The sequence below is a fragment of the Dunckerocampus dactyliophorus genome, chromosome 21 (assembly GCF_027744805.1).
Source record: "Dunckerocampus dactyliophorus isolate RoL2022-P2 chromosome 21, RoL_Ddac_1.1, whole genome shotgun sequence".
NCBI lineage: Eukaryota > Metazoa > Chordata > Actinopteri > Syngnathiformes > Syngnathidae > Dunckerocampus > Dunckerocampus dactyliophorus.
The window spans coordinates 14195802-14219379 of record NC_072839.1 but is presented as its reverse complement, the minus strand read 5'-3'; the positions used below and the strand labels follow the sequence as shown (position 1 = coordinate 14219379).

At 42.4% G+C, this 23578-nt stretch overlaps 1 protein-coding gene across 1 annotated transcript in view; it reads right to left on the bottom strand.

Annotated features, from left to right (window-relative positions):
* LOC129174305 (cadherin-12-like) overlaps positions 1 to 23578 on the bottom strand; it is a 100096-nt gene that overhangs the window by 3048 nt on the left and 73470 nt on the right. The window contains exons 7-11 of the mRNA XM_054766166.1: positions 18559 to 18812; positions 12208 to 12344; positions 8294 to 8415; positions 5424 to 5541; positions 2969 to 3220 (exon numbers count right to left, since the gene is read on the bottom strand). Coding sequence (XP_054622141.1) covers positions 2969 to 3220; positions 5424 to 5541; positions 8294 to 8415; positions 12208 to 12344; positions 18559 to 18812 — 883 coding nt within the window. The remainder of the gene's footprint in view (positions 1 to 2968; positions 3221 to 5423; positions 5542 to 8293; positions 8416 to 12207; positions 12345 to 18558; positions 18813 to 23578) is intronic.

The window sequence follows — 23578 nt, the reverse complement described above, 5'->3', positions numbered from 1 at the left end:
GGAAAAATAAAGCTATTTTAGGAGCATAGATTTGAAATAGTTCAAAAAAAAATGTTGTTTTTGGGTCGTAATATTATGAGAAACAAAGCAAAACTAATTTTTGTAAAGTAATAATATTATGGGAATAGTCAAAATATTATAGGAATAAAGTCATTATATTACAGGAAGAAAGTTTACAAGAAGAAAGTAGAAATAGTTGGAAAATTAAAAAAAGCAGAAATGAAAAAAGCAGCTGTAATTTTACAAGAGTAAAGTCCAAATATTAAGAAAAACAGTTCTATGAAATTCTAATGAGAAAAGCATTGCTATTTATGAGAAGAAACTTATAATATTATGAAATATTGTGAGAACCAAAACAAAGCAAACTTGTCATTTTTGGAGATGGGGGAAAGTTATACTATAAATAATAATATAAATAAAGACAAACTATTATGGGAATAAAGTCAATATTACAAGAAGAAAATTTACAAAGACTATTTAAGAGGAAAGTTCAAATATTTGGGGAAAAAAAAACAGCAAAAAAAGAGGGGAAAAAAGAGCAAAGAGCAAAGAGCCAAGTTCATCCTAATCATGGGCTTTTTCACCTCCAGTACATCACAAAGCTAAGATGCAGTAACGCCCTGTCACTTTTCAGTTTTGATGGAAAAAAATGGATTGATTCTAAAGCATGCTAGCATGTCCTCCAAAGCATTTTGACCCCAACCGCCACGCAGGGGGTGCCACATATTTACAGTTGTTAGCATGTTAGTGCCTCCGCCACATTTTAGCTTCGAAGAACACAATGAAAGAAACACAATGTGGTTCGTGGCAGTGGAAGCAGCCGATGCCAGTAAGCTTGACCTTTGCACAAATTCACTCTTGACTTTCACGCACGTTAAACCTCGCTTGAACCCGCACGTGCGTGCATTTGACCCGAGCGTTTCAGCTCACTAGGAATTTTACTTCTGTGGCCGCCTGAAGCGTTACAAAAAAACAAAAAATGGTGCACTGGAAGCACAGCAGAGTGTAAATACTGCAGGCAGGGTTTGCGGGGAAAAAAACAAAACAGGAGTGTGCTACTGTCTGGAATTTATTTGGAGGTTAAGCACACAACTCTTCAGCCGTTGTGCGTGTTTGTGTTTATTGTGTAATTTCAACACGTCGACAGAAGACGTCTCCTGTTCATTTAGTATTTTTCCTCCAGCCTCTTGTTTCCTAAATGCACAAGACAAAACACTTAAGTAGGGCTCTTCCTGGCAATGTGTAGTGTATTAGCGCCCTCCTGTGGCACGTGTGCAGAACAACAACAACAAGGCATCACTATGTGTTATCCCTGCAATGTAAATTAGGAGTCTATTTCATTGTTTTCCCTCACGGTGCCCTGCAGGGTTGTCCTGACTGAGCCCTGCCAGCATGTGGAAGTGTTTCTCAGTGGGAATGCTGTCTTCACTTTTCCTCGCTGTTGGGGGGGTGGGGGGGGCAACTTGAGTGAATAAAATCCGGTTTTAAAGACCCGGCCTGCCCTTGAATGGCACTGACCGTCCAACGGTCACGCTTCACAAAAAAGCCACATCATAAAGCTCGCCATTAACTCCCCCCACTCGTATGCAAATGAGCGTGGGCATTAACAGCCCGGGGATTAAGGAGTAACGTTTACGACCGTGACCTTGCGAGGGATGCAAATGACCCAATTGATACTGTATAATGAAGGAATGGACGCTTTCCCATGAGCTTGTTTGCCTCCAAAATGGGCAGAAATGCGCTTTTATTTCCACGCCAAACGCATTCCCAGCCTCTGGAGTCTTGTTGTCGCCATGAGGTTGCTACGGCAACCAGTGAGCCGTCTTGACAGGACAGGCTATCTGCTGGCTGCGGCTTCAAAATGCGACTTTCAAGCTGCTTCTGATCTGATGAAACAACCACAGCACGCGTCACACGCCGTAAACCCTCCAATCAGCGCCTCTCTTCAGTAAGTCCTTGAGTGTCCTATAGCTGCCGCGTGCGTGGTACGCAAAAGCAAATAATAATTTGTTAACGCCAGGTGAAAATATATTAACAACTGTGGCTGAAGGCAACCTCCTGATGTAGTTTTTTTTATTCAATTATCACCTCTAAATGGCAGTAGCTGCATTTGAAGGAAAATAACTGGTCATTTATCTAGCTCTGCATGCGCTTTAATATGTTGGTCGTGAAACCAACCTTGAATGCGTGTTCAACTTTCCCTAACTTGTTTACAATGAACGCATCAGCTGTATTAATGCTCGCTGAGCAGTTTGTGCTTTATCGCTATTACAACTTTGGTTCTGTTGCTGCTGTGTTGTACAATATAATTGTTCATAAATGGCTATGTGGTCCACAAGACGGCAGTAGTTGCATCTGAGGTATCCTGAGTGGCTAGCATCCAGTAACTTTTATCTACCTCTGCATGTGCTTTGAAGTTTTGCTACTCAGATTTTAGTGTGAGACTTATGCGTGTTACACTTGCTGTACTGAATGAACAATGAAGTATTCAGAGCTACTGAAGCTGGCTGAGCGGTTTGCGCCTTATCGTTACAACATTGGTTATGTTTCTGGTGTTTTGTGGAATATCAGTAGTAGATGCAGTAGTTGCATCTGAAGTATCCTGAGTGGCTCGCATCCAGTAACTTGATCTACCTCTGCATGCGCTTTAAAATGGTTGTGCTGAAAGTCAAGTGTTTGACATGTTGTACTGTTGTTTACAATGAACTCATCAGTGCTATTGATGCTGGCTGAGCAGTTTTTGCTTCTTAATGTTATTACAACATTGGTTCTGCTGCTGTGCTGTGCAATATCAATATATTAATTAATGAGCGTTGAGTGTTGTCAAAGAGAGCTGCTGTACGTTTCCTTTCCACTTTCTCATGCACTTCAAATCATGATTACACCCGTCCTCTTTGTGGTTTCGATCAATAAACGGCCCAGCTGTGACGACAGCGTTTACATGTGAAGTATCGGATGTTATGCTGACCTAGCAGGATGACGATGCACAAGAGGATGGCGATGAGCGCTCCCGTGCTGAGGCCCACAGGCAGGAAGATGGCCTCGGCGCTGCACGTCAGCAGGGCTCCGTCCGCCGCGCAGCCGCAGACTCGTATGGTCAGCGTCCCCGTGCTGCTCTTGGAGGGGTAGCCGTTGTCCTCGATGACAACGGGGAGGCGGTAGATCTCCTGCGAGCGCCGCCGGAATCCGCTGCGCTTGGTGACGATGCCGGCCGTGTTGTCTAGACGGGGGAGGAGAAAGTTTGTGTGGATGCTCCAATTTGGACAATGTGTTTTTCCAAATAATTTTGCTTAAATTATGATATATGTATGATATATCATCATACATATATATTTAAGATATATGATATATTATGATATATGATAATTAATATTAATATAGCTATTTTGCTATTTCCATTTCTTTCAATTTTGTTTGAATTATTTTGGTTTTGAATTTCTACAGCAGCCCACTTCGGCAGTACAGAGGTTGACCTTGGTGCCATGGCGCCCTCTTCTGGCTACTTCTAAGAACTGCAATGGTGAATACCAGTTCAGATTTTTCTGATCTCAGATTTTAGTTTTTATTTTATTAATATTAGAAAATACTGAGAACAGTGAGTGTTTTTTTCAACATTCAATTGAGATTTTTTCTTTGTTTTTAAATAAGAATAATAATTGTTCTGCTTTTACGTTTGTAGGCCTAAATGCTTGTGATACTTTTGGAGACCACGTGCAAATACCTAATAAATGCGAGTAATTGAGACACATAAAGATTTTATTTTCATTTATAAATTATTACATATTTATGGGTGAAGGGATGTGTTTTCTGTGGAAAACCCAAACAAAAAATAATAATTAAAAAATAATACATTTTAACAAAACAAATAAATTATATATATATATTTTATTTTTTTTTATGGACCAAATGTCTGCGAATTTGCAGAGAGGCGAATGCAAATATGCAGGGATCCCCTGCACCACTTTTTGGCAGCAGACTCATAAGGCTTAAATGATGCCGCCCCCTGCTGGTTGCTGCCTATAATTGAAATTGCGACTAAACCAATCAACAATGTTCCATTAAATTACAAAGTGCAATTCTTGGTCATCGTTTTTATTTGTATTTTTAACTGTATTTTTTTTTTTTATGAAACACTGCAGGTCAGGTTCATGCAGTCAGAAAAAAATAGCTGACAGATATTAAGGGATTTAAAAAAATAACTGGAGACGTCACATGGATGTGTGAGGTCGGCCAGCGCCATGAAGGTCAACAACAGTAGACAAGAGCGATCGTGTCAGGTCGGACCGGCCTGGTTGTGTCTGCTCCAGCTGGACTGTCTGACCCTCCTGTCAGAGCTGCTTTGTTCCTCAGAACAAGGCCGCCGCTTTCTCCTGACAGGAGGTTGGGCGTTTTAGCACACCTTGCACCATTTTTTATTTTTTTTACTCCAGCTCGCTCTATTTCTCTTGCAATGAACCCTCCGGTGGCGCCGCCACTGTTTACTTCCTGTCCCTGCCCATCACGTCTGTAGCTTGCTGCACAATGTGCTTACAGGACTAGTTGGGGGGGAAAAAAGGAGGGGGGGATTTAAAGGTAAAAGTGAACCCAGCATTCAGACGGGGGCTCGTCAAAGACACTGAATGCATTTGCTTCCTCCCTTGCAGGCCTCATCTGCACGCCATTCTCTCCGCGTGCACTTCAAAGACCTGTGCTGTGAGGTGATGATGTTTGCAAAGAAATTGGACAACTTCAATTACATTATTATTTCCACTTTTAAAATTCAAATGAAATTATTTTTAAGTATACTTTTAGTTAGATATTTTATACTGATTAAAAATAAGTGATTTTGTTAGTTTTTTTGTAAAAAAAAAAAAAAAAAAAAAAAAGAAGAAGAAAAATTAAATTAAAGCAAAATTAAAATATTGGGGAAAAAAGCAAATTATTTTTTTTTGCTAGCTAAAATGAATGAAAATATAATCTTATTTATTTTTCATATTTTTGTATTTCATTTGAAGAAAAAAATTACAAAGTACAAAAACAGAATTTTTTCAAATTGTTTGAATGGCTGAGCTGCGGTTTAACAAATTGCCTGTGGCTCAGCGCTAAACATGCTCACAAGTCAAGTGTAAGAAAACAAAGTAGAAAAATTGGCACCTGTGAAAGCACGATCCGGTACTTCCATCGTACAAATGACGCTCATTTCACCAGCCTGCGGAACCCCACTCCTTTCATGTACGTTTTCTGTTTACTACACATTAGTACAATTGTGCCCTATTTCAAAGTAGGTCCAACTAGTTTTGAGTCAGTGGCCAGGTGTTCCGTGAGGCAGCGCCCTCTGCTGGCTGTTGCCATGTAGTGGAATGTATTACACCTCATGTTGAAACATTGATCAGAATCTAAGATGAAAATAGTACTTTTTTGTATGAAATAAATGATTTGCTTACTTCCAAAGTCCCTTACGGTGAAATTCCTGTTGCTGAAGTCGTCCTTTGTGGCTTTAAAGGAGAACTGTTGCCCAGCGTTTGGTACGTCTTGATCCTTTGCACTGAACAGCTGAATCACCTGTTCAGTGAAGTAATAACTCGGTTAGCAAAAAAAGTCGTGTTTGTTCAAAGTAGACCAATTTCCATCTGCAGCTTGTCATCATTTGTATCATAAAGTCATGGTTGGTTGGTGTGGTTATGCCACAATAAGTCACACTTGGGTCTTGACTAAAAACGACAAGAAAAACACCTCGATGAAGCAATTTCAGTAGAAATTATGTGTGAATGCTGAAATGCTGAAAACTGAATGTACAATGAATGTTGTAATAGCCTAGAAATGTGTTCTATTCATCTATTCATAGACTGAGAATGGAACCAGCAACTGCCAGGTTACGAGACTGCCGCTCTACGACCTGAGTCATGCCACCGTGCACAGAATAAGAAGAATGTTGCATGTAATGTTAAATGTAAAATGAATGATTCTTAAAGGGTTTAAGGTATAAATACATTATGTTGAACGAGGATCGAAACAGCAACCATCAGGTTGGGGGACCACCCATTACAACCTGAGTCATGCTGCCGTGCGCAGACTAAGAAGAATGTTACACATACATTTAGACATAAAAGGAATGATTCTTGAAAGGTACTAGGTATAAATATAGTATGTTGAAGCAGGATCGAACCAGCAACCACCAGGTTGGGAGAGCCACTCTACGACCCGAGTCACGCCGCCGTGCACAGAATAAGCACAATGGCACACGTAATGTTAAATGTAAAAGGAATGATTCTGGAAAGGTGTAAATATGTTGAACGAGGATCGAACCAGCTGCTACCGTGTTGGAATGTTACTGTAATGGAAAATGTAAACGACTTTCCACCAGTAGGGGTGCCAAATAAATTGCCCATTCATTTTAAATGGGAACGTTGTCACAGAAAATATGAAACTGCAGTAAATGTGGGATTTTGACATCGGTTGAAAAATACTTGGTGCGCACTTTGTGTGGCTTCGCGTCCATGCTGGTATTTCTGTCATGTGACCAATGGCTGTGCAGTAAAGAACATGATGCAGAAAGTAAGGACTTGATTGGGCAGCTTTGGTGACAGATTATGTAACGTAACTCAAATATTCGGGTTGAGTGCGTAGACCATTTTTATATTCTGCTTTATTTACCAGTTTAGATTTCACAAAAAGCTTCTAAAATATCCTTTTGAAGGGCGGCGTTGTCTCTCACACACACACAGAGGGAGAGCTGGCACATCCAACACATTTCCTCTTCCATATTTGTCACGTTTGCATGCTTTTTCCTGGCATTTTAACGCTGGTCCGTGTCTTTGCTTCGCTGGAAGTGAACCGAACATGGCAAGCATGAACACAGCCTACAGTAAAGATCCAAAGTGTGGACAAAAAAGGGAATTCTTGACGTTCCCTCAGAGTTCACGCGGTAAATATGCTCCTTTTTGACTTGAAGACGTCCTCGGCGTGATGAGGAATCAACAGCCGATGTGATCAAGTGGCAAAGCTGCGTGAAGATGCTCGTTAATGAGCTCATTTGCAGGCACGGGCGGCTTTACGATTCTTATTACTGGCACATTCAGACGCAACGCATCTTAAATATATCAGGCGGAATGTTCCGTCGGATGTGCACGCTGCGTGACTTTCATTTTCTGGGAATGCATTCTATCATCGCCGGGGACAAAACTTTCATTTCAGGTGACTTCATGGACAAAAGTGTTGGGACACCTAGGAGTTCCGTTCCTAGACTGTGATGTAAGTCGAGTTTCGGTGCAAGTCACATCTTATACCGAAAGGAAGGCCTTAATCGCTCACACTGTACACAAAAAGACATCAAATCTAGTCATAAAACACTAAATACAAGAATGAAATGAAACAGTAATCAAGTAATAAACCTTCCCACCTCAATGATAAGACCACTACACTACTTTATTATTACTGTCACTTTCATAGGGTCAGTGGCTTAGTGTTAAAGAGTTTTGTGATTTCCCAGCCTCAGTGAATGTGACATGAGTCCACTGTGTGTGTGGCTGCATGCAGACAGGAGACTTGATTTTGCTGATGTTGTTTTGGCCACCAGTCCCCTTTTTTATTGTTTTGGTTTTGTATTTTTCAACGGCGTACCGCGCTGGTAACTACTTCTTCAGCGAGTCTTGTGGTTACACATCAAAATTAAGTTTTTCATTCCTGTTATGTAAACACAAAGCCGTGAAACGATGCCCATTTTTTACCATGAATTGGTTCCAGACCCGACCGTAATACGTGAACTTCCGTGAAGTTGGAGCAAAGAAAAACCTTTTACAACCTTGTAAATACGTTTTTTAACATTATTAGAGCCCACCAGACATGAAATAGAACCCCTATAGTCACCTTTACACTCCTATTACCCAATAGTAGACACAATAAGAGCAAGTAAGACATAATATACAGTAGGTTTCTGGACAGTAATACTTACTGCAGTGACTATTGCCTCATCAGTGTAACATTACTGACACCCGGTGACCAGTGTAGAACACTACAGATCAAAACGTGGCTTTAAATGCATTTTCTGAATGCCTTATATTTGTATTTGAGTTCATGTAGCTATTTTTATGCTTGAAAATGGGCCAAAAATATGTCAAATATGCTTAAATATGCATATTTGTAACTATTCAGCCACGTAACAGTGATGAGTTATAAATGAGTATGTTACATTTGTGGCGTCGTATGGAGTCCATCAGTAGGGAGGTTTTGTCTGTTTGTGAGGTATGACACAAAAGAAGGGCCCGGTTCTGCAAAATGTCTTGCTAAGATGAAAAATGAATATTCAGGAACATACCTGTCCAACTTTGGCGTTTTCGCACACAAAACTCTCATAAGGGCTGGCCAGCTCGGGGGGGAACTCGTTGATGTCCAACACGTGCACAGAGACGGCCACTCGGCTGGTCAGAACCGGACTGTCTGGATGGCAACAGAAGCGAAGACACAAATGCATGAAGTGACCCGCACTGTGAAGGCAGCACGTAACACTGACGTCATGTGGAGAGATGAGGCACTGCAGCCTGATGGTTGGAAATCAGAAGGATGCTGGTCCAGTTCAGTCCAGTCTAGTCCAGTCGGCCTCCTTGTGATGACCCGCCAGGTTTTAATGGAGCAAGCCATTAATATTGGGACCATTCCCAAAATATAAATAGCATCCAGATGCTGCAGTTTTACAACGCTGTTGATTGATGATCAACATGAGCATCCCCAGCTTAAATGAGGCCGTCTCCGAGTCTTCATTAAGGACTCCGCAGAGGCTCCTCTCACTTTATGAAACATTTTTCTTTTAAGCGCACAGACGTGTCGCCCATATTAATGCTAGCGAGAGAAAGAGTCCCCAGGAGACGGTGTTCCATCACTGTGGAGGGGAAATGTTCTTTTTATATGAGATCCCCAGAAAGGTAAACTTTATGGATTTGATGTGGGAATAGGCTTTCCTCTGCTTAGTTTGTGTGGAAGGGGGGACAGAGGTTGGGGGATCTTGCCGAGTCGACTCAAGGGGATTGAGGATGCAAGCCCCGGCTCAGTTGGTAACCCGCTTGTGACCTTGATGGGGAAAGCAATCTTCCCGGAGCCAGGTGCCGACTCGGGATTTGCTCGGAGCTACGGCGTCTTCCGCCGAGGTCCTGAACACTTTGTAGACCTTAAAAGATGCTTTAGGAATGAAATCTGTTGACAAAAAAGTGGTCCTATGGATGTAAGGCATCCCTTTTTAATGGCAGTGTACCACACCGGCCACTAGATGGCGCGATTGCACTGCAGCGCCACCCTGAGCCCAATAACACATGCTCTATTTACTTTTATGAATCACAACGCCTGAGCGGCCTTTCAAGCATTTATACAGCTTTTTTAAATGAAACTTCCTTTTAATAGAAATAAATGTCTTGCATGCAAACTGCAGATGTATTAAAAGTTAGCGCTGTTATTGCTATTCCCTTATTGATTGCAGCTATCACACAATACCAAGCACAATAACATGAAATTGCTGCAATTAGACTGCCAGCAGGGTTATTAGTTCACGCCGTCGATCTTCCCCTCCCCTCGTTAGGCTCCACAAAATCCATGCCGGGGGGGGAGAAGAAGCCAAAAGGCACAACATCTAACCCCCGGATCCTCTCCAGTGCACCTTCTGCTGCTTGCTGCGTCTCGGGAGAGCTGCAGATGGCGCTCTCTTTTTGCTGCATGACTGCGGCGCATTGCAAAGACAAATGGACAAATCTCCCTGCGGGGGAGGAAATCCGCCTCCGTTCCGCGGTTGGAGGGGGGAAGATGGTTCACTTCCTGACAAATCAGAGATGATTGTGTACCATCATGACTTGTTTACTTCGTTTCTCTCAGGGTTTCTGTCCGACAGCGTCGTCTGTTTTTCCTCTAAACAGGACCTCAACTTGCAAAATAAGGATTTGTAAAAGTTGTTATACGGACCAAGAATGTGAAAAGAAAGGGTTTCTTGTTTGTCTTGGAGCATGAGTAATACAACCCTGGCCTAAGAACTTAGTGGCTGATCCATTTAGCAGCTACAAAAACAGGGTGGAACAAATACTGTAGGAGAACTTTGCACTTTGGCAGTAGAATTTTGCAAAGAAGTCTGTCAGTTTGATTGAAAACTGCATTTTTTTTTAGAGATTTACAATCAAAAGCAATGAAAATGCATACTTTATATATACATATATGTATATGTGTATATATATATATATGTATGTATGTATGTATATATATATATATATATATATATATATGTATATGCATATGTATATACATATATATGTATAAAACATTTTTCATTCGTTTATTGTGATCTAAGAAATTATTATAAATTTAAATGAAAAAAAGACTGGTCATTGTAAAATGTATGTGTAAGTATTTCCTCCTATGTATATTTTTTCTTATTATTGAATAAAATATGTATTACATTACATTACATTATATACAGTACATACAGTATACAGTGGTGTGAAAAAGTGTTTGCCCCCTTCCTGATTTCTTTTTATTATTTATTTATTTCTTTGCATCTTCGTCACACTTAAATGTTTCAGATGATCAAACAAATATTTTAGTCAATGACAACAAAACTGAAAAAGAACTGCAATCCATCAGTCTGGAAAAGGTTCTAAAGACGTTTCTTTACCTTTGTTACTCCAGCGAAACACAGTGACAGCCAAGAAAAACAAAATGAGGACTTCAGAGTGGCCTGGTCAAAGTCCGGACCTGAATCCAATTGAGATGCTGTGGCGTGACTTTAAAAGGGCACTTCATGCTGGAAAACCCTCCACTGTGGCTGAATGACAACAATTCTGCAAAGATGAGTGGGACAAAATTCCTCCCCAGCGCTGTAAGAGACTCATTGTAAGTTATGACAAACGCTTGTGCTAAGTTATTAGGTTTAGGGACCAATCACGTTTCCACCGAGGGCCATGTAGCTTTGCATTTCTTTTCTCCCTTACGTTTTGTGTTCCGTTGTGTTGTCATTGACTAATGTTTCGATTTGTTTGACGATTTCAAACATTTGTGTGACAAACATGCAAAAACATAAGAAATCGGGAAGGGGGCAAACACTTTTGCATCAAAGGAATATTTCAAACATAATAAATCAATGATAAAATAATGGAAAATAAAGTAGTAAAAAATGGTAACTTGGAACACAGCACGTCTAACAAGGGTAGCATGAAATTAGCTCTGCTTCTTCCGACTCCTTTTCAAACGTGTCAAATCGTTCAAGTGTAAACATGTCATGTACTTCGATGTAACTTGAAGATTGTTCAACATAATAATAGCATACAATAATACTGTACAGTTACCATTAGTAATGTCCCGTGCAGCCTGACTGCGACTCGTCATCAATAGGAAGCAGTGTTTGTGGGGATGTTCACTTTATAGCCGCTTCAATAACAGACAACACTGCACTCGTGATGACACAATCCAATACCCTGAGCTCAAAGTGCTGCCAAATCTCATCCAAGGTCGAGAGCAGACTCTCAAGCTGGATGGAAGCAAAGTCTGGGGCGCTGAGTTTATATCCAGTCTTTATTTCCCCCGCGCTGCCTTTGTATGTTCTTCCACGTTCCTTCAGAGGCTGCCTTGTGCAAGCAAGATAAGAGCGAGGTGCAGGTGGGCGAGGACAAGACGTTCAGGAATACTCCGGGACTCCACATCCTATCCCATTCCTCGACACTAAAGCCGGTGGCCGTGCACACCCATCCAAGGCACAATTAGCATGGCGGCGCCGTGACCTTGAGCAGAAGCAGGCGATATCCGTTTCCAAGGTGACAGTTAGCTGCAGCAGCAGGCCCTAATGAATATACGGCGTGGATAATTTTGATTGAGCACCCGGCCTGCCTCGCAGATAATGACTTTGACGCTTCTTGGCAGAAATGATGACTTGATGACGATGGATTTGCTTATTTATCCGGACATTTGCTCCACTTCCTTCCGTTTAAATTGGAATTGAACAAAAAAAACCAAAAACATAATTAGCTTGATGGAGACAGCTCCGTCCGCCATTAATCCGCCGTAAAACTCGGCAGCGAGAAATGCTCCCCATCATCTGAGATATCGTTAAAAAATGAAAACAGTGAAGATGAGCGTGCCCGAGGTGTCCCTCGGGGAGCGCTATTGTGCTTTACGGCGCTCCATAAACCTTGCCACAAAACCGTGATTGAGTATTGACTGGCGTAAAATGTGCATTAAATCCATCATGGCGCTCGTACTCACTCAGCTTGGTGGCCACGATGGAAATGTTGTGCCAGGCCACGCTCTCCCGGTCCAGCAGCTCATTGGTGGAGATGGTCCCCTCCACCGGGTCGATGTCAAAGTAGCTGTCCAGGTCGCTCCTCCAGTCGATGGAGTACCTGCAACACAAGCGACTATCCAATCAGCCAAAAACGTAACTTTCCCCTCCGCCGTGTAAGGCAATAATCACGTTGTCAGAGCGTTCATTACTCATTCGGAATGCTCATTTCCCCGCAAATGTGCTGAGGAAGGAGTAGAAATTCCAATCTAGGAATGGTTCACGTGCACTCGGGGCCATGCTGAGCAAAACATTTCCTCTGCACAACATAAATGAAGTTTGATTCTGTCTGGCATCAATCTCGCCGCCATTGAGCAACAAAGGTGGACAGCTGTATTTGTCATCCCGCATCCGTAAAGCCGCTTTTTATGGAGAATGATGGCAACGTCAGTTAGCGGCAAGCATGCAAGATGTCTTATTAATAGATAAGAAATGGATTTACTCCTCGTGGGGGTTAGTTGTGGTGCAGCCACCAGATTGGATTACGGTAATCCCTCGTTACTTGTGCCTTGGATTTTGCGGCTTCACTCTATCTCAGGTTTTTAAAAAAATAGCATTTAATAAATCATCCTCTTTTGCGGTTAAAATGCAGCCTATTTGTAAAAAAATAGGCATATTTAAGCCAATTTTACATATCTTTTGCCTAAATGAAGCATTTCCAAGCCTAAGAATGGCTAAATGAAGTAAAATACAAATATAAGGCATTCAGAAGACGCATTCAAAGATGGGATGATATGTAGTCTTTTACACCGGTCACTAGGTGTCACTAATTCTACTGTGCACACAAGCACCAGACTTGATTGCGGGATCAACAGGCTAGTTTATTAGTTTCATGTACAAAAGCACCCACGTTGGACAGGCATGTCACGATTCTGACCTCCACATGGACATTGAATGCAACCCTTTTTTGTCTCACCTCACAAAGGGGCCGAGTCTACATTATGTCTTATTTTCTGTTATTATGTCCACTGTATTGAGTAATAGGAGTGTAAAGTTCTTGTCTAGAGGGCTCTAATAATGTTAAAAAAATGTATTTAGAAGGTTGAAAACAGGTTCTCTATGCTCTAAATACAAAAACATTCCATCTGTAAATAAGGAATCCTACTTTGTGGAAATTTTAGTTATCACAGTTGAGTCTGGAACCAATTAACAGCGACAAACGAGTGATTACTGTAGTAGTATCTTCTCATGGGACAATACTATCCACTGAAAATGCCGTTCTTGTCTAAACACACGAGTGAGTACATCTCACATGCCCAAATTGTGTCCTTGGTGTGACTATTTGCCATTGTTTTCTTGCACTGCCTTAATCCTCTTGGGCAGAGCTGCTACTCCATGATGACATCACTGGTGGGGCTGGAGGACACCTGGCGTTCCTCCACCACATGCCCCAAAGATGCTCATTTGGGGAGACATACTTGGCCACTCCATCAGCAAGGTACTTGATCATCTTGGAGGTGTGCTTGGGCTCGTTATCATGTTGAAAAACTGCCATGCAGCCTAGTTTCTTGAGTCTATATGCTGGAATTCATGTTTTCCCTCAGTGAACTGCAGCCCTCAGTGCTGGCAGCACTCATGCAGCGTCTTCTTTCTGATGTTATTTGTTGTGCTGCACAGATCTCACCCACAGCTAACTCTCCAGTATGAAGAAGTTTTAAATGATTGATCAGAGACCGCTGGTGTTGTACATGAAGCAGTCACATCGCTGGACTGCAACATGAGGGGACTGCGGTCGCACGCTAGCGGGCATTTTCAGTTTCTCTTGGGCTCCGGTTTGGACGCCTCACTATGCCATCATTATTCTTCTTCAAATGCTGTTTCTCATTCATATTCATCTGTTTTAGTCTCTTCTCGTCTCATGGAGCTTCAGATGGGATTGAGAGAGGAAGCACGGCTCCTTGACAAAACTCCACGACAAAACTCCTTGATTCTTCATGGTCCTTTCTTCTAACACCACGTTCTCCCGTGTCAGACGAGTTCATCAATGATGCATGCTGCAGAGCAACTTCCCCTTTTTCCTTGCCTCCGTCACCTGCTTGCTCGTGGGTTTATTTTAACATTTGGTTCGACATGAGTACATGAATGCCTTACTGCCTCCTGCAGGGCGGGACTGGAACAGTATCGATTACAACTTAGGACGGTTTGACTTTTAAGCGGGCTCACCTGATCACTTATTGATTGTCCAGACCGCAAATGCTGAAGCCTTGGTGGAGGCCCGCTGTCTCTGAAGTAATGTTGTTATTCTTCTGCGTTGCCTTTTAATCGACTAATTACAGCATATAGTAAAGAGTGTAGACTTCTCTTGACTCCTACTCCCTAACGATATACACACATTGGGAAAAATATGTACTACGAGGTACCATTGCCAGTACGCGGTCAGCCAGGGTTCAAACAGTCGATGCCATGTGGGAAACAACTACTGCTGTTTTTCTTTGTATTTTTAGAACACTGGCCACACTTTGGACATCCCTAACTTAGACTAGCAGAAATAGGCTTTTTGTGGATGTTTTTCACCATCGGTGGGGTTCTTGGAACCAACCGTGCCAAACCGAGCTGCTATTGTGCAAGTCATAAATGTTGAAAGTTGATTGGTAAGCATGGCACACTCTGTTAAAGCTCATGCAGAACAAAACGTGGCTCTTTGTTTTTCGAAGATCTGCTGTGGTTCACAACCAACACGATGTTATAATGCTGAAAGCTCCTCAAAATCCGCCGTCAGTGCAATATTCATGGCGGCCTTTTGTCTCCTCTGGACGCTGATAACAACACGCACGCCGCTAAATAGCACGATAGTCGAGTAGCCCCGAGTCTAAAAGCATGCTTCCCTATGCATGATGGGTCATGGTCTCTATTGTTTTCACGTCGGCTGATGGCACAGCATGCCGCCATCGCTTAATATTTAACACACAGGAGACAAAGTGCAGTTTTACGAACAAGAGACTTTTTTGTGACCAAAGGTTCCGCTCCTTGCTTTTGTTTAGTGTAGTCTTGCGGTAAAATATTCATGAAAAACATCTCCCCACCAACGTAACAGGTGTCCTTCTAACACTGACAATGCATCTCACAAGAAGCGCTGGCCCCCAGGGCTAATAGATTTTAAGAACAAAAGGCTTCTCATGCATTTTTAAGGCAAGTCTATTGTTGTAGCACTCGTGTTGGCTGAGGGGGGGGCAAAGGGAAGAAAAGCGACAACTTGTGTCACATCTATTACGGCCCAGTGATGTTTAAATGTCTCCCCTGGTAATTACCTAGAAGAAGTAGCGCTTCTATTTAGATCTTATCGCACCACTGGACACTGTTTTACTTGTTGTGCTCTCATTTTTTTCACCGTGTAATCCAGTTTTTGTGTGTGTACAAAAAACAAGCTGCACTTCACACTTTGTGTGGAAAGAAATGTTAGCTTTTAGCTGGAAGGAGTTAACACAGAGGCATCAAACTCGTTTTCACTGGTGGCCACATCACAGGTATGGACCCTTGGCCTTGAGTTCGACACCTGTGAGTTAACCCCTGTAATTCCAAAGTGAGCCATATTTGGATTTTCTCAGGAGACAATACTATACTATACTGTAGAGCAGGGGTCATCAACGTTTTTCCTTGTGAGAGCCACTTTTACAAAATGAAAATGGCCAAGAGCTACTCATTTTTGTAACATTTATTTTCAGAGCTTATTTTAAACCCACAACTCACATTTTGTATTTCAGAATGCATTTCTTTCTGCTGTTCTTTCATTGTTAACTGAAAATCTGAATGAAAAGCAGGCTTGCGGGCACCTCATGTGGTCGTGGGGGGCCACATGAGGGCACCACGCGGGCACCATGTTGGTGACCCCTGCTGTAGAGAGTAGTCAGTGTACGGCTTGTACAGCCACTGCAAATCCCTTAACACACAGCCGTTAGTGCCTAAGTAGCTAGCAACACAAGTGACGAGCAGGCCTTGAGAAACTGTCAAGCACGGTGGTGGTAGTGACACGGTCCGAGGCAACGGAGGTAGCTGCGGTTCTTTGAGAGGAAACATGCATCCCAACATGAACTGCCTTGTCAACTCAACGTTTTTGACTTTTAACGCTATTGAGGAAGGACACTAGCCATCCATAGACCCAAAAGCTCCTGATTGCAGTTCCCAAACTATTCCACTTTGTTGTGTTTTCTGTGAAAGGCATAAGTGGGGAAAAAAAGCAGGGTACGGCCCCGAGATGCTCTGTCTTTACTGGTCTATCACAATAATTCTATCTTTAAGGATCTTTAAGGCGGTCTGATCCAAGGGGCTGCAGTTAAAGCTCTAACCAGTACATTCGGCCATTCAGACATTTCTTTGTTTACATTTCCAACCGTTTTTCTCATAATTTAATCATTTTCTCTCTAATAATTTTCTCTTTACCGTCAGCACAAGAATGTCAGCTCCAAGATGGCAGGTCAAACTAGTACGTTTTTATTCTGAAGATGTTCTAATTATAGTGATTGTTGTCTGAGGACAAAATGAAATGAAATGACATGAAATAATTTGGATGAAAGTTTGTACAATTTCTGTGAATCATGCCAGAAGGTGCTCATGAACGTGTACAGACTGCTCTCAAAGTTAAGCGTTGACTGTGGTAGGGTGTCCTTTGTTTAGAATCGCGTCCTTTGTGATTGAGAGTTCGTCCAGTGAGAATGGTTCCACCCCCTGCCGTGACCCTGCACAGGATAAGCGGTCAAGGAATGGACACGGACGTCCACACGAGCGAGCTTTACTGTAACAAAGTCACAGTTGCGCAAAGTCACCAAAGACAAGTCGAGAGCGATGACGCAAGCCGCCTCCTCGGCGACAAAGTCAGATGTCGAGCCGGGGATTGATTGATTGTTCCCGGGGCTGATGAGGCAAACTGACAGAACTCTTAGGATGAAAGCAGCGATGGCCTTGATGAACAAGAGCGGCAGACATTGACGAGCGGATTAAAGACATAAACGCTTCAATCACACCACTCGGGGAGCCTGCAGAGACCGTCGGGACATTTCGGTCCAATAAGCGAGTGGCATAGGGGTGTTATTCCCAATCAGTGTGTGCTTTACAACACTTCACTAAAAGGCCAAAGCGCTTCATTTGTCCTGATGATTACATTTACATTGCTAATTGGATGTCATTTAATTACATTTTCACCTTGTTTATCAATTTGAATGGGCGGGAAATATGATTCACGATAAGACACAATGTTCTTCTTTCCTGCTATTTGCCTTTTTTGTTTTAAGTGACAGTTTTTCATTTTGTTGAACCGTTTTTTTTTTTTTATCAATGCGGTGAAAAATGAGTACCAAAATGTAATGTACGGTATATTAAAAGTTCATTGTAATATAATAAGTAGTAGTAAGTAGTACGACTGTTGCATTATGTACTATTAATAATCATTATTATTAGTAATAGTAGTGGTAATGTTAGTATTTGTGTTAGTACTAGTATTGATGAGCATAACATTAATCACAATATACAGTATATACATGTCACAATATTCATATTCATAGTATTCATATTTACTAATTGACACTGATATTAATTAGGAATAATAATAATAATCATCATCATCACCACATTATGATGATGATGATAATTTTAGAATTTTTTAAAATTAATATCAGTAATATAATTATTAAGATCACCATCACTATTAATATTCAAATTAACGCCATAATCAGAGTAATAGCAATATTATTATTATTAATAATAATAATAATATTTGATTGAATTATGTAAAAAATAATAATCTGATTATTAATCATTGTTTTAATTTATCATTTTAAAAATTCAATGTTAACCACTAATCATCTCATCATAACATATGATGATGATGATGATGATGATTATTATTACTTGTATTATCAACAAAACTAAGCCAGAGTCCTCCTTTGTTATCAATAATTAGTGTGTATCATAGTACTGCTACTACTATTATTATTGATATTTACTACTACTAATGATATTATTATTATTATTATTCATAGCATGAATACATACAGTAGATGCCCAAGTTAGTGGTCAATTCAGTGCCCTGAGAGTACAACGCCCTGGATGAATGAGAATATTCACAAGCATGCTTCTATAGCTACTTCAGGAATGTATATTTCATCCCAAATAATTGTAATTCTGTCTACTCAAAGTAAAAGCAATGTCTCTTCTGTCCAATGATGCATCAACACGAATGCCAGCCAATGACAGCGCAGGACGACGAGACTGAAGCAACCCAAAGCCACAGCGTGAGGACTAGCATGTCCAAAATATCTGTAACCAAGCCACTTGAACTTTACCTGACTGGACTGCTGCTGGCGTCCAAATCCTGAGCTGTCACCGCTCCGATGATGGTGCCCGCCGGCGTGTCCTCGTACACATCCATCACGTAGGCGGGCTTATTGAACACCGGGGGCTCGTCCACATCCAGGACGTTAATCTTCACCGTCGCTGTGTCTTTGAAGGCCCCGAAGGTCTGGAACCGAGGATCCAGATGAGCATTGGAAGCGTCCACCTTGAAGGTGTACGCCTTCTTGGTCTCATAGTCCAGAGGCTAAAAATAAGAGACAAAGAGGGTTCAAGTAACGATCACCCGCACCGGTTATTTGTCACTGCAAGCGATTGTGGTGTCGTTTCAGAGGACGCCTTTTATTCCATAAAGGTCGTTTTTGGGAGTCAGTCAAGACCATGCTTGGAGTAGCAGAGGTCAAACTGCTGCTTGATGGTTGAGCAGAACTTTGCGAAAGTCGTCATAAATAAGAAAAGAAAGCAGCTCAGAGGTGCACATGTTCGTCCTTCCATGAGCGTCTGACATATCAGCTCAGGGTCAATTAGTCAAAAAAGCGAGCGGAGGAACGGGCGTCTGAGGTGTTGAACATCTGACAGCGGTGACACCCTTGTTCTCGCCTCCGCCTGTCTGCTGCCCTCTCATGTGAGACCGCCCCACGCTCGTCGACGCTCGCCGTGGTCACGCTCCGTCTGCCCGCAGTCACATGAGAGACATTCCTTTTTGTGTACTTCAAATGGACTAACAAGTGAGCGCACCTTGGCAGCAACGCCATAACCTTGCTGTCCCAGGACCGCCAATTCTCTGGCTTGTTTGGAAATGAATGCGTGAGGACCCATCACATGTTCCAATGTATTGGAAAACGAAGACCGAGTCGTTCTTAATGTTGATTTGACAGTCTTTTCATTTGTCGGGTGCTTTGCCAAGTCCCAATGTGCATCTTTACTGGACTTGCATCAAAATGTTTATTCCTTGGCCATTGCCTCCAAATACTTATTGGTGCCGTGGGTGTCCGCTGCACACAAAAGGGTGAAGATGTGTCCAAATACGCAACCTTACTGTGTTTTCTGCCATATTATTTTCCTGACAAATGCACCACACCACGGCCCCAAGGTTTGACCCCCATTTGAAATGTCTCCTACCGCTCAACGCGCTCTACTAAACAACCCACTGTAACTGTAACGTGTTTAATCGCATCCCCACAGAATTTGGTTTTTGTACACCCCTTTAGCGGGCTAACAAGCATGTGTGTGTAAAATTTGAGCAAGATTGGTGGAAGAACATGGCCGCCATCAAGCAAATAGTTTTTGCAAGGGCACGGGTGCGACTAAGCAACTAATTGCCCGTTAGTCATTGACCACTTGTCTAATGATTATACAGCTTGGAGCATGTCTATATTGCATGTATGCTAGCATGTATTCCAAAGCATTTTGACCACTGTTGTGGGCCTTGGCAACGAATTGTCTATGAATCATTGAGTGTTTGTCTAATCATAACACAACTTGAGGATACCTGTATTACATGTACAAGTATGCTAGCATGTATTTCTAAGCATTTTGACCGCAACCCATGCGTCGCACCACAAATGGCTCATGGATCTGGAATACAATAAGAATATAGACTCGAACATTTTTAGAAAGCATTTTCAAAGAGAAAAAAAAATTGAGAGCGGAATCAGAATCAGGCCCAGAATCAGATTAGGTGCCAATGTGAATGCAGCACAAACAGATGAGATCTCTTCTGTCAATGACAGTCTGATAAAAACAGCACACCAAGCAGGATGGATAAAACACCCGTGGTAAAAAAAAAACTGGACATGGGCCTGCCTTGGAGCCTTCTAACTCCAGTGTCCCGTTCCTTCCAAAGGTTCTTGCAAATGCCTTGAATTGTCGCCAACACACCTCTACAAGAAACCAACGTAAATGAATTAGCAAACTAATTAAAAAACAAGTCCAGTAGAAGCAATCGGAGCCTTTCCGGCGATCTCAGATGTGTTATCAAGGCCTCCATCTTCTTGATTTTACACACTTTCCTTTCACCAGCGTAGCAGGTGCCTGTTAAAGGACAGGAGACGGGAGAGTGGACGGGGGTGGTGGAGGCTGTCCAATCTAAAAGCAATCACTGACCATCAACCAGTGTGATTGGTTTGATTACCGTGCGCCAGATGCAACCGCCCAAGCTCAGGAGACAAGACCCTCCGGCAGGAAATACTCTGTCCTGTCCTTCCGTCTCGGACAGGACTGACAGCGGCGCAAGAAGACGTTTGAAAAGATGAATTCATGGCGGCTGATGTATGCAATCAATGTTGGCAAACAGCTACAGCGTGTCCTGGGAATCACATTCGTGGACGGTCGCCTTAAACACGTCAGTCTACAACCCTTCACTTCATTTACGATGTACTACCAGCATGGATCACATTGCACCTGTGCCCGACCATGCATTGCTCAGATGAAGCATGGGTGCAGCAGGGGCTGCAGTGGCGGGCTGTCTGACAGCAGGGGGTGTACATCAGGCTTCATTAGCCGCGCTCTCGCTGGGTGCATCGCCCCAAATTAGGAGAAAGATCGCTGAAGCTCTTCAACGCACTGATCTCAACGCGGTCGTCGGCTCGAGTTCGACGGGGAGTGGAGAGGCACACTAATCTGCTAGAAAGCACAGCTGCCGTGCGAACAAAGAACTTTGGAGTTAATATAATTGCGGATCATTTTAAAACAGGAATGTTTTTTTGTTCTGTGGAGGATGCAGTAATGGCAAAGGACAGCTTTGCTTTTTATTGTGTAAGCTGGGGAGCAGCGGTGTATTGACAAACATGCTTTGATTGTGTTATTTCTTTTGGAAATAGACGAGAAAGACCTTACCACGTGTGCAAAACAACCCCGACACAGTGGAACACTGACCTTGTGGAACAAATTCATCATGAAAACCACGGAAAGGCACTTTTTCACCTCGGAAATAATTTACATCCAATTAACTCGTTCCAGACACCCAAAAAGATGAACAAAACAGCTTTACATGCAGGAAAGACCTTTTTCTTGATGCGGGCTTCCTGTCCATCCTTGCAAGAATGAATTCAACAGTGTTTCTCACCTTCTTTGTCAGACTGATGGCGGGTTATTTAGAAGTCGCACGTAAATGATAGGGGGTTCGGTTTTTGTGCAACTATAATTATTCTCTATAACATATTTCTGGGTGTCTGTAATGGATGAATTGGGTTTACATGATTTCCCATGGGAGGAATTCTCTTCTTGATTTTTGTACATTTCGGTTTTTGTTGGACATTGTGGAACAAATTAACGACAAAAAAGGAGGTACCACTGTAGTTGTTGGATTCACGCTTGTTTGGTATTTAACATAACATATTACTGGACAGTGATTAGTGACGGCTTAAAGCGTCATTGGGGGGTTGATTTCTACAAACAAATATCAGGAGAGAGAACCCTTGCAACCCGCATTAACCGCCTCACGGTTCATTGATTCCAGAGCCAACCGTGGTAATTCAACTTCCGCAAAGTAGTGTTATTTACAAATGGAATGATTTTGTAGTTAGAGCTTAGAAACAACTTTCGAAATACAGTTTTTAACGTTATTCGAGCTGTCTAGACATGAAATAACACCCCTAAAGTCACCTTTACGGTCTTATTACCCAAAATAGAAGACATAATAACAGAAAAAAAGACATTTAAGGCATAAATAAGACTTGTGCTGGTGTGTGTTGCTGTAAATGTGTTCCAGTGTTAGGGGAGCTGACTGCGGGGTGGACAGGAAGTGATGTCGGGGATTCAGAGTTCAGAAACTAAGAAAAGCCTGTTGTTCCGGCGATGAAGCCTGGTGCTTGTGCGAGTCACCCAACATTACTGACACCTAGTGACCAGTGTAGAACACTACATATATCAACATTTTTGAATGCGTCTTCTGAATGCCTTATATTTGTATTTTACTCCCTTTAGCCATTTCTATGCTTGGAAATGCTTAATTTAAGCAAAAAAAACAGTAACATTTGCTAAAATATGCATATTTTTTGATGACATAGCATGATTTATTCATACATTTTTGAGAAAAGCGTGATAGAGTGAAGCCATGGAGTTGTAAGCATGACGTAGTGAGGGGTTACTGGACTCATCTTGCAAGATAAAATCCACAAAGGCAATCCTTTGATGTTTTCCCGTTTCCCTCCATGCACGGTAGCAGGAACACAAACTGGCATCACAATGAGTAGAATCCTGTCATTCCTTGTGATGTTACCAACAGGGGGCGATGATGAGGTTGGACTTAATGAGAAGACGAGTTAATGTGTCAATGCTTGAAGAATCAAATCAGATCTGGAGGCCATGAGGGAAATATCCCAGGAAGTCATTCTCGCCACCCCCCCCAAACCACCTTTTTTTCCCCCTCCTTCCACTCAGATGACCTACTTCTAAGTGATTCGGTTTGAGCGCCGCCCTCGCACATTAGTCGTGCACCTGTTCGACAGCCATGTTTGAAGCGTCTCATTACAGTCCGAGTTTTTTTTTTCTTTTTTTCTTTATTTATTTTTTGACTCTGCTGCACATCGACACTGTGAGTTCCTCCTCTGCCGGTGCTGCTGCTCTTCAACATCACAACAGAACGTGCTTGAAATTCCAGACATGTTCCCGTGCCCTTTGATATGTAAATGTGCACCTTCAGTGCACTGCCACTGATGCTGAATGGAGCATCTCCTCGCCTCACAATAGAACCTGAACTCCACAAGTCGCTTCCTAATATCGACGAGCGGGCTAATCAAGGCATCACACGTTTGCGGGGTGTATTACACCATCCTCCATCGGCAAATCCACAACAATCCGCCTGCTGCTACGTAGAAAGCACAATGAAATCACGCTACGATAACATAATTGAATCTTCAGGCAGGCGGTGGATGGTGGTGTGCCAGCATCCATACAGGAGTCGACCCCCACTTCCTTCCTCACATGCTTGAAGAACCGGCATCACAAGCTGGCTGATTCCCATTTGCGGGTGCAGAAAAGCTAAAGGTATTAGCGGGAGATTAAAGAGGC